This window comes from Ptychodera flava, chromosome 16 (assembly GCF_041260155.1).
Source record: "Ptychodera flava strain L36383 chromosome 16, AS_Pfla_20210202, whole genome shotgun sequence".
Classification (NCBI taxonomy): Eukaryota; Metazoa; Hemichordata; class Enteropneusta; family Ptychoderidae; genus Ptychodera; species Ptychodera flava.
In genome coordinates, this window is record NC_091943.1 from 193,617 (window position 1) to 205,103 (window position 11,487).

Genomic DNA, 11,487 nt, shown 5'->3' on the forward strand with positions numbered 1-11,487 from the left:
ATGATAATCAGAAAAGTACAGCAAGGCAACCAGGCTTCTGTGTTTAAAGAAAGCAAGCCATCAGAAAGACTGACTATTGTGAAGGTTAACTAGACTATTGACAGCTGCTCGTGCCATTTTAGCCTGATGACTTGGCTCTGTCGCGACATACATAGCATGACCCAGAAAATTGTTGAAGTGACTTGACCTGCATGTTGAAGTCACCAACTTTTATTCCCTGCGTGATGCAGATGTAGCATATAAGACATCAGTCAGCATCATTTGGTGCAAACTTACCGGGTAGATCATTGCAAAGTATGCGACCCCCTACAAGTGTAGCTTTAGAAATAGCCCTCTTCTAGAGTAAAGGCTTGCATGTATATGTTAAACCTTCACAATCTAAATAATATACACTTTTTTCGAACCAGTATCCACTGGGAGAAAACAGTTGTGAAACAATTAACATTGGCAGTTTTACAGCATTACCCCTTTCAATACTGAATTTTGGTAAAATCCATATTGTTTTCAACCACCATTTGTAGACTTCTGAAAGCGGAAACGGGGATGTAAGAGTCAGCCTGATCACCTCCAATTCCTTGCAAACAAGTCAAAATCATTCTAGGTAACAATGACTTTGGACACAACCATCATGCTGACAGGGTAAACTTGTAAAGTGTATGAGTGCTAAGCTTCTCAGGATTATTGCTGCAGTCTAGAATCTGGCCATGCCATTAAGGTAGTGTGCATCTCGAAAGTGAAAGATGTCAACTATTGCTTCAAATTTCCTCAGTGTAACTTTCAACCATTCTTTTACAATTCAGGGGTCACAGTGCAAAGTTTTGATTTTGGAAGCAAATTACGTAACATTTACCAATTTAAGATTTAAATGGCTGCCACCTCTATGTTTACTCTATGGAGAAACATAAAATTTTCAAAAACTGCGGTGGTTAGCATTATTTTTATACCAAGAGCTTTAAAATGAGTCCCCACAAGTGGTAGGTCAGAAAAGAATTGTAAAAGTCGAGTGTGTGGATATCTATCCCCGAGGTGCATTCCACCTTAAAGAAAGTACATAGATTCCATACTACTGTGTTGCTGACTCTCTAATATATACCGTACCTCACAACTATCATCCAAAGATAACGGGGTTAATGTTCATACATTTTAAACTCTCTCTGTCATTTGCTGTGCAGTTCCTCTAATTCTGTGCCCTATAAAACAGATGTCTGCCCAATGTTAATGACTTCAAAGTGAGCACAGCAGGCCCAACGTTGTCAAGTGAAAGTTTCTGCCAACACCCAAGGGCATAAGTATTGGCAGAGGGAGTAAAATCTAAATTGCTCATAAGGAGCTGTTGGAGATCAAATTGTAGCTTATAAAGAACCTATCCAGAAGGATTTTTTACAAGTTCATTGCTAAAACAATATACATGTACATGTATGGAACATCAGCATGTCACAATTCTACTTCAGTTGAATCAGCCAATATTACAATATACTTACTTCTCTACTTAAGGTACACTGAGAACTTCCAGCATCCCATCCTGTCATGTCCTGTAATATCCCATTGCCTTTGCCAAAACTTCTTCCAAGGCACAGCAAAGGGTGATATCGTAAATGTATACTATATTGCACCCTAAAAGCCTCAAAATTGAACAATAACGATGATAATAACTTGGTAACAATCAAAGAATTATTCATACTGATAAACAAACTGATTACTATGAATCTGCTCCTGTTTCTATCATATCATGGGATACAAGATATTGTTAAACTGAAAAAGCTTCTATCTTACAGATATCACTGCATACCATTTAACAGAACTTTTTACTCTACCATCGAAACTACATGTAAAAGAGCTCATGAATGCAAGTTCAAAATATGAAACTTCTGTCTTTCTGTCCTCTTGATTTCAGAATACTTAGCTTTAGAAGAGCACCGTTGGTGGTCGGTCGCATCATTGATTTACAGACAGAAATCCTGCCTGTTGCAACAGAGAAACTCAAGAAGACATTTTTTGTCAATTCAGGTAAAGTATTAATTTCAACAATTTGTAGAACATTTGAGAAGTGGAAAGTGATGTTTAAAGTGGTGGGGATAGTCATGGAGGTGGTGATAGTGGTGGTGGTGGGGATAGTGGTGGGGATAGTCATGGAGGTGGTGATGGTGGTGGTGGTAGGGATAGTGGTGAGGATAGTGGTGGGGATAGTCATGGAGGTTGGTATAGTGGTGATGGTGGTGGTGGTGATAATGAGCTAGGATGCAAATGATGTTGATTAGAACATTCGGTGATTATATGAAATGCAATAAGAGATAATTGATGTTGATGATTTGAAAACTAATCATACACATTTTACAGTAAGCTTACAAAGTCAATATATACTAACTCCTTGTGGTGCAGAGATGGTTACACTTTTCTTGGGGGGGGGGGGAGGGTCACTGTATATCATTTTATTTACGGACATAAGACATGTCATCATGACAGTCACACTCCAAGCAGCAGAGGTGCTCTGAGAAAGTACCACTGTCACAAATGTCCAAAAAGTGGTGCTTCACCCTTTAATTAACATGGTTTGGCCCAGACCCATTGTTATGAATTGTGAGTGTGGACCTGCTTACATGGAATCAGGGGTGAATATGTTAAATCAAAGAACATTGTTGAGAAGGCACTGTCCACAGTAATTTTATTTACATGATAAGCACATGCTTGTGTTCCAAATCGAAGAATTTTGCAAAATGATATGATTTTAGCATGATATACATCATAATTTGGTGTAAAGATTGTGAACTCAATGTTAAAAAGTGTGACTCTTTTAGTGGCAGAAATGTTCAAATGCTGTGTTTGTTATGCTGATGCACCCATGGTAGTTGTAAGGCTTTTCTCAGAGTGTCACCATTGCTTGGTGATTTTGGGGGATATCTGTCAGATGTGCCCCAGTCCATACAAACATCACAGACTCCTGCTAATTATCTTTGCAGTGTGGTCACCACTTCACTTCACTGAAGTCATGAATGACGACAACCTATACAGCTGCAGGCTATTCAAAACTGGCATGGGTCAAGTGACTCAATCAAGGCTTTTGTCTTAAAGACATTTAAATTAAAGGGATTACCTTGCTATGCTTGAACTGCTCAGTTTCAACATGTAAACACAGAACTTAGAGACCCTCACTGCCCACTTTGCATTCTTTTTAAGTATTTAATATACAACCACTGTCAGAGGTCATATTCAACAGTCCAGCATAATGTGTGCTGGCAACATATCTCTCATTGTTGCCATGGATACTGGGATCTCCCATTAGCATTGTGAAACTAACATATTCTATATAGCTTCAATTTTTGAACTGTTACAACAAGGCCAATCTGCTCCTTAGGTAAATAAAAATAAAAGTTGCATGCTCTAACCAAAGACGGCAATACTCATATGTTGGGAAAGATCAATTATGGGCTACACTGCCTCTCTACTGAGCTGTGGTGTAGTCAATACTTGAACACTCAAACCTACACATGACACGTCATTTTTCGCGAGCCTGAGCATGATTTCCACTCTGCGCTGACCAATGCAAAATTCAAGGTAACACAAAGCTGTTACGGGAAAGGGGCATGTGGTTTTTGACGATAATGACATGTATAAAGGGCTAAGCTGGGACACTGAACTTGTTAATTTCCATTTAAAAAGGTCAAAACCGAAGATATATAGTTAAAAGTGCAAGGTCTTTGGTTATACAGGTACAAAAAGTTACATAATGTTCTTGTAATGTAAACAATTTTACATTTCAGTGTTTGTTTAAAACTTCAATTGAATGGTGTGATTTGTAAAGTGACATCCATTTCATGAAACTCAGATGCACACATGAACTGATAAGAGGATGGGTGACTGCCATGTCTTAATTCCTCAGTGGGAGGTACATTTGTTCTAGCCTAGAATTCTATTCGTCCGCTTGCCTCCGTACCTCCGGAGGTACGGAGGCAAGCGGACGAATAGAATTCTAGGTAGTGGGCAGGAGGTACGGAGGCAAGCGGACGAATAGAATTCTAGGCTACATTTGTTCCTGCCTGGAAAGTTTGTTTTGATGTCCAGAATTACTGTCTGTCTGGCTATGGCACCTTGTGGTGTAAAGAGATCAGTGGAGGCTGCAATGGTGTAATTACATAACCTTGACTTTTGTTTGTCACAATTGATGAAAATCTTGGTGCCATAGAGCGGATACGGCCCCCAGGAAAAAGTATACAATGGCTGTCTATGGATACAAAGGTTGTTTGTCTATTGTCTTGTGTAACTTGGTAGAGAGAATTTGCACCACAATTGTCTTGCCTGTGTTTTCTGTCAATATACTTGCCAATGTACAGATTTATTTTGAATGAATAGTTAAGTATACTGACTACGTGGCATGGAGGATGAATGTCGACACTGGTGGCGCTGTTCTTGTAGCAAATTTCCTACTTCCCCAGGTATGCTAAATTTGGTTTATAAAGGTGCTGATAAATGGAGCTATTGCTTTCAAAATGTTTCTATGTAATTTAATGTTAACTGGTAACCCTAAAAGGATCATTAGTCAAGTTATATGATACCAGCCAAAAGTCTTCAAATTCATAATGTGGCATTTCTGTACTCTTCTTAAATTGTAGACTTTTTTGTCATTTTTGTTTGATATTCCCAAACCAAGACAATCCAGCTCCACTGCTCTTTTGTTGCTCAATTTTATTTATCCCTTTCACTAAAAAGGTTGTTGAATTTCTTTACAGAGAACAACACATGCTTTTACGGTGAATGCTACTACTGCAACAAAAATGAGCCGGCTTGTGCTAAGGGCAGTTACATGGAAGGTTCTGTCACCTTGTGGATACCCAACTCATGGCCTTTGCAGAAATGGAAGCACCCTTGGTCACGAACCTATAAAGATGGAAAGAAGGCAAGGTAAGTAAGGGTTACTCATGGAGTTCAAATTTCAGAAACATGCTCCTTATGTAGTATGCACCGTTGCTCAAACTTTCCTTGAGGAATCTGTTTACCATTCACTTTCAAAATCAAGAACAACAAAATGTGCTCCTAATTCAGTCAAGGTAAACTCAAAAGTTGCTTTTTCATTATCATAAGGAGTGGCGATACAAAGTTTTTAATTCAAAAGCTTCAATCTATCAATGCTTGAAATTCAAAATAGTATCTTAGTTTCCTCAATGGAGGGAAATTAAATTTTGATTTTCATAAGACAATGTGGAGAGAACTTAAATGTTGTTTACAAGTTTCTAAATGAATTCACTTTGGCTGCTTTTAGGCATCATGAGATACTCAGCACTGGTACTTAAGGTGTGATCGAGCTTGTATGTGGTGTTTGACTGATCCCAGCCACTTGGCTTTTCTCTGTAGCAGTCACTGGCTGACCTAATGGCCATCATATTCATCCCACAATCTACGCAACAGTCTACCAGAGTATATTGCTTTTACTGTTTTGTTATTTATATACCCTCAGACTTGAGGCAAGTCTAATACCAGGTGTGTGATTTTGATGTTGTAGTGCCTCCAGTGGTCAAACTGCAATTTAAAAATAAATATAACTTTCCTTTCAAAGTTGAAAGAAAAGACCTTATAATACGGTACTTTGCTTTCTAGATGGGAATATGACCAGACATATTGCCAAGACGTCATACAGAAAGTACCATACAATGGCGGACCACGTCTTTTGGATGTTGTTGACACTTGTATCATGGATTACATCATCGGCAATGCAGACAGACATCATTATGAGACATTCCAGCAAGATGGCAATGAAGGAATGCTTCTGAACATGGATAATGCTAAAAGGTATATATATTTATCAAGCAAAATAATTTTCAATTCACAGCCAGAAATTTCACATGCAGTGACCTGAATGAGTGCGAAATCCTGCGAAAGCTGGTTGTTGATAATATTTTACTTCTGATCATGTTACAGACACTATATTCCAGAACTCTTGTTGCAGAGTACAGTAAATGTAATGATGATATTTTAACATATTTTATTTAACTGATGAATGCTGATGACCAATCAATCAATCAATCAAATGGATTTCCATAGCACCAAACTACAAAATGCAGTAGAGTTGTTCAGTATGCTCTACTACACAGAATAGTTTTGATGTTCTTCTCAACCCTTTGAGCACCAAAGTCTGTTTTTGTCCCCTTTATAAAACAAACCCCTGTCAATTTTTCTCAGATTTTCGCCAAAATTTTGAGAAAAAACTGTAGCCAATGAAATGTGATGGCCATTTATTCCAAAATTATCAAAAACATTACAGAAAATTTCATAAAAATTGGTAAAATGTTGCATTTAAATTTTGGCGGGAAATAATTACACCACTCAAAGGGTTAAAAGTATCAAGAGTGGGTGACTGGCTCACTTCTAATGGGACATTGTTCCAGATGAGGGGAGCAGTGTGTGAGAAAGCATGAGTGCCATAGGTTTTGCAGTTACTCAGTTGTACGTAAAGAAGAATTTTGTCAGTAGATTGCAGAACCCTAGATGAATCTGTGAGATGGATCAGATCTGATATGCAGGCAAGAGTATAGTTGTTTAGAGCATTATAGGTGATGAGGAGGATCTTATTGGATTCTGTTGTGTACCAGTAACCAGTGTAATTCGTCTAGCATCTTTTTGGCCATATGTAGCCAAGGATGTTGCAAACAGAAACATTGATAAGACTTTATTGATCATTGGTTGACCATTTTCTAGCTTTATTCTCCCGTCTGACAAATTTTACACCATTTAATCATTTTCATAAACTACATGTATTGGTACTTTGTTGTCTTAATCATCATGTCTTCTATTCACCTAAAGGTATCAATGGTCTCAACCACTGTTACATGGTATATTAAATCAAACAGAGTCAGTTCAAACGGAAAAAGTTTCTTTAATTTTGTGCCCAGCTGCAGAAATACCAGTAGAGTTTTATCATGAAATATACAGATATCTGAAACATGTCAAGGCAAGGCCCGCTTTACATAAAATGTGTGTAGCAAATCTGCCAAAGTTGATTGAAAATTCTAGACCAATTGTAAATTTGTCCTATTTTTCTTGCAGCTTTGGAAATCCCTTCCATGACGAAAGAAGTATCCTAGCTCCATTGTACCAGTGTTGCAAGTGAGTTGGTGAATTATCTTTACTTCAAAAATTTTGTGACAACTTTATTTTGATCTCCCCATTTTTGCAACATTTCAATCATCAAATCTCCACCTATGTGCCAAGATCATCTGTATATCAGATGTGATGTTTAGTAGATGGGGTCTTTTGCTTGTATGTTTCCATGTAAAGAGAGTGATTTAATATCAAGAATCTTTTGACATGCACTGGGTGCTATAAAAGGAAATGTGAAAAAAAGAGTGTGTAGAGTTGAAATCATCCCATGATATAATCTTTTGTTTTGTAGGATCAATATTTACTGTTATTGCAGATTTGCAGACATTTTCCAGCCAAGAAATATGTGATATTCCTACTAAAAGAGAAAGCAATTTTACTTCTGTGAAGGATTTTTTTACATCTACGTTAGTTCCCATTCTTAAAGGCTCAGACAAATGACTCCAGCTCAAAAGGGATACTTTAACATTTTGTTAGATACACGTGCTCAGTCTTATTTACTGATAAATAATGTACTGTATTCCAAGTAAAAATTCCTAAAACATTACATCATCTCTTACACAAGTGTCATCCGTCATAGGATACAAGCTTTGAGCCACAGAGTTGCATGATATTTTTTTATATATGAAAGTACTTCAAAGCATTTGCCTTGCCATTATCACAGTCCCTCCACACACCGGTTGGCAAACGTCTATTGTTTTAACGTATGAAGTACCAGATTAGGAATTGTATGCGTATTATGGCTTGGCATCCGTATTTCACGCCAATTTTCGTCACATTTTTCTTTCAAATATTTGTTACCCAGAATCACTGATATTTACTCTAATATGTGGAGCCTGCGTCAACCATTTCAAAAAATGAACAATCCATTAGGTTTTTGAGAAATCGGTCATTTGGTTTTGTTCTTTTGATTTCCGTAAAACAAAATGGCGGTTATGGTAGCTCGCCTGCATTCCAATGCATGATCCAAGTCTCAATTGTGCCTGAAAATAAACTTTTACGACAGCACGGTCCCTCCACAAAACGGTCAAGAAACGCCACCAGTTTCTTTTGTTATAGTCCGGGTTTCGATTGGGCTTTCTGTTGATTTTACTGATGGGGATAATCCCGGATTATCACGCGTGCGGCGGGAGGTGTTAACAGTTACGTGCATAAAATTATCGTAAGCAGAAACTTAATTCTCCCAGAATGCATTCTGATTATTGTCTGCGCATGCGTCTAAAGGCCAAAGTTTGTTTACATCTGCCTGCCGTGGAGTCACGCAGCGTGAACTATGTACAAGTTCGGAGACGATTTCGTCAATTTTGACGACTCCCATGTTGATTGGGACTTCATTTGGAAGATAAAAATCCTGCGTCGATACGTACTGCTGCGAAACCCAAGCCTTGCGTGGTCTTCCAATGTCCACAGTGTAGCAACCGATACAATCAGTTTGTATATAAATACCATCGATGGGCTGACCACGGTCTCTCGTGGGTAACATACGAAAACCCATACACGACATGATTTGTATCTCACTTGATCCTCAATCAGGAAAATCCATGGCAGAGAGTTTGGCACCCAGGCTTGGGGAGGTCATGTCACCAAAATGTCGCGACACTTGTAGGGTTTCTAGATTCTCTAAATTTGGCGGTCTGAGAATTAGAAAGGTCGACAAAATCAAAACATTGGGTTCGGCAGTAACTTATGTCTTTAAGAAAGAACAGATTCCGTCATGAACCTGGTTGCCTACTTTTGAGAAGACTGAACGATCGGTAGGGACGCACTTGACACCTCTGAACGATCGATAAAGGAGAAAAAAAGGGGGAAAAAACGTTGCACTATTACCATAACGCCAACTCTCAATGGGTCGACGCACGGTCGACGGGAGCACCTTGCAAAAACAAGGTCATCGTAAGAGTTCCTTGATTTCATGTATTGAATTTTGTTGAAAGCGATTAAAAATTTCAAATCGAACTCTCAAAGTTTGGAACTGAGGAATTATCATGTTAAATCGATATCAAAGGGGAGTTAAGGAAGACATTTTAGGATTTTCCCATGTAATGCAGATACGACTCGTCGATCCCAAGCGACGCCATTTTGTTTTTGTTGAAAATATTAACGCGGCAAAAAAGACTAGTTTTCTTGTCGAATTAGGTTTCAAAATAACAACACAACACGATTCCCTATTTTTTCGAAGTCTTTGCCTTGTTAGGAGGTGCATGACTTACTTTTTAGTCCCCACGGACACCGTCCGGGGGGACTTATAGGTTTGGTCATGTCCGTGCGTGCGTGCGTGCGTCCGTCCGTGCGTCCGTCCGTTCACGCAGATATCTCAGAGATGCAAGGAGCGATTTCATTCAAACTTGGTACAAGGATTACTTCATATGTCATACAGATGCACGTCGATTTGTTTTGTGATACGATCCAATATGGCCGCCAGGCGGCCATTTTATACGATATTTCATGTACAGAGCCATAACTCAGACATGTTTCAACCGATTTTATTCAAAGTTGGTACAAGGACATTGACCAGTGTCATAGATATGCATGTCGATTTGTTTTGTGATACGATCCAATATGGCCGCCAGGCGGCCATTTTATTACAATTTTTTCATGTACAGAGCCATAACTCAGACATGTTTCAACCAATTTTATTCAAAGTTGGTACAAGGACATTGACCAATGTCATAGATATGCAAGTGTATTTGTTTTGTGATACGATCCAATATGGCCGCCTGGCGGCCATTTTATTACAATTTTTTCATGTACAGAGCCATAACTCAGACATGTTTCAACCAATTTTATTCAAAGTTGGTACAAGGACATTGACCAATGTCATAGATATGCAAGTCTATTTGTTTTGTGATACGATCCAATATGGCCGCCTGGCGGCCATTTTATTATGATTTTTCATGTACAGAGCCATAACTCTGACATGTTCAACCGATTTTATTCAAAGTTGGTACAAGGACATTGACCAATGTCATAGATATGCAAGTCTATTTGTTTGTGATACGATCCAATATGGCCGCCTGGCGGCCATTTTATTACGATTTTTCATGTACAGAGCCATACCTCTGACATGTTTCAACCGATTTTATTCAAAGTTGGTACAAGGACATTGACCAATGTCATAGATATGCATGTCAATTTGTTTTGTGATACGATCCAATATGGCCACCAGGCGGCCATTTTATTACAATTTTTCATGTACAGAGCCATAACTCAGACATGTTTCAACCAATTTTATTCAAAGTTGGTACAAGGACATTGACCAATGTCATAGATATGCATGTCGATTTGTTTTGTGATACGATCCAATATGGCCGCCTGGCGGCCATTTTATTACAATTTTTCATGTATAGAGCCAAAACTCAGGCATATCTCAACCGATTTTATTCAAAGTTGGTACAAGGACATTGACCTATGTCATACATATGTACGTCTATTTGGTTTGTGATACGATCCAATATGGCCGCTAGGCAGCCATTTTATTACGATGTTTTCATGTACAGAGCCGTAATACTCAGACATGTATCAAGCGAATTTATTCAAAGTTGGTACAAGGAGATTGACTACTGTCATACATATGCATGTCAATTTGTTATGTGATACGATCCAATATGGCTGCCGTGCGGCCATTTTGTTACGATTTTTTCATGTACAGAGCCATAATACTCAGGCATATCTCAAACGATTTTATTCAAAGTTGGTACAAGGACATTAACCTATGTCATACATATGTAGGTCTTTTTTGTATGTAGGTCATTCTTGGCCATTGAGCGCTATCTGTATCAAAGTATTTTATCACAGACCTAATTAATGAAGAGGACTCTATCCTCTCTGAGGACATGTAATCAAAGTACCCATTAACAAGTGGGGACTGTGTCATCAACGATGACTTGTTTGATGAAAGGTGAAAAAACAAACGGGGGAGTAAAATTCACAGTGTTTCCGAAATGCATGGCGTCGGTCAAGATCACCTCATGGCTGAACTCAGCCATAAAATATCATCCAAGATTTCTCGATAGTGACCTAGATCTTTAAGAAACTGTTTTACTCATCTTCTCACCAGTCTTCAAATACATGCGAAACAGTGCAGAAAGATGAAAACAAAGTAGCTTGATTGACTGAAAATCGTAGGATACCGGAGCGGGACCGTGTCACAAGACGCCACTGAAACACAGACGCTAATTGCCTATGACGTCATTCGCTTCCTGCGTCCACCGCAACGCGGACTGTTGCAACTGCGTAGGTGATTAGCACCTTTGAACAAAAGCGTTTCTTGACCGTTTTGTGGAGGGACTTTTACGACAGGTATCACATTCTGTTCTATATACATAGCAGAACATATCATAATAACTTGTCATAACTTGTTCATGTGTGAATCCTATATAGGGACAGTTGATGAAAAGT

At 38.6% G+C, this 11,487-nt stretch overlaps 1 protein-coding gene across 1 annotated transcript in view; it reads left to right on the top strand.

The window, feature by feature from the left end:
- Positions 1-11,487, top strand: part of LOC139152434 (glycosaminoglycan xylosylkinase-like) — a 54,780-nt gene that overhangs the window by 33,662 nt on the left and 9,631 nt on the right. The window contains exons 4-7 of the mRNA XM_070725540.1: positions 1,895-2,007; positions 4,725-4,896; positions 5,590-5,781; positions 7,036-7,095. Coding sequence (XP_070581641.1) covers positions 1,895-2,007; positions 4,725-4,896; positions 5,590-5,781; positions 7,036-7,095 — 537 coding nt within the window. The remainder of the gene's footprint in view (positions 1-1,894; positions 2,008-4,724; positions 4,897-5,589; positions 5,782-7,035; positions 7,096-11,487) is intronic.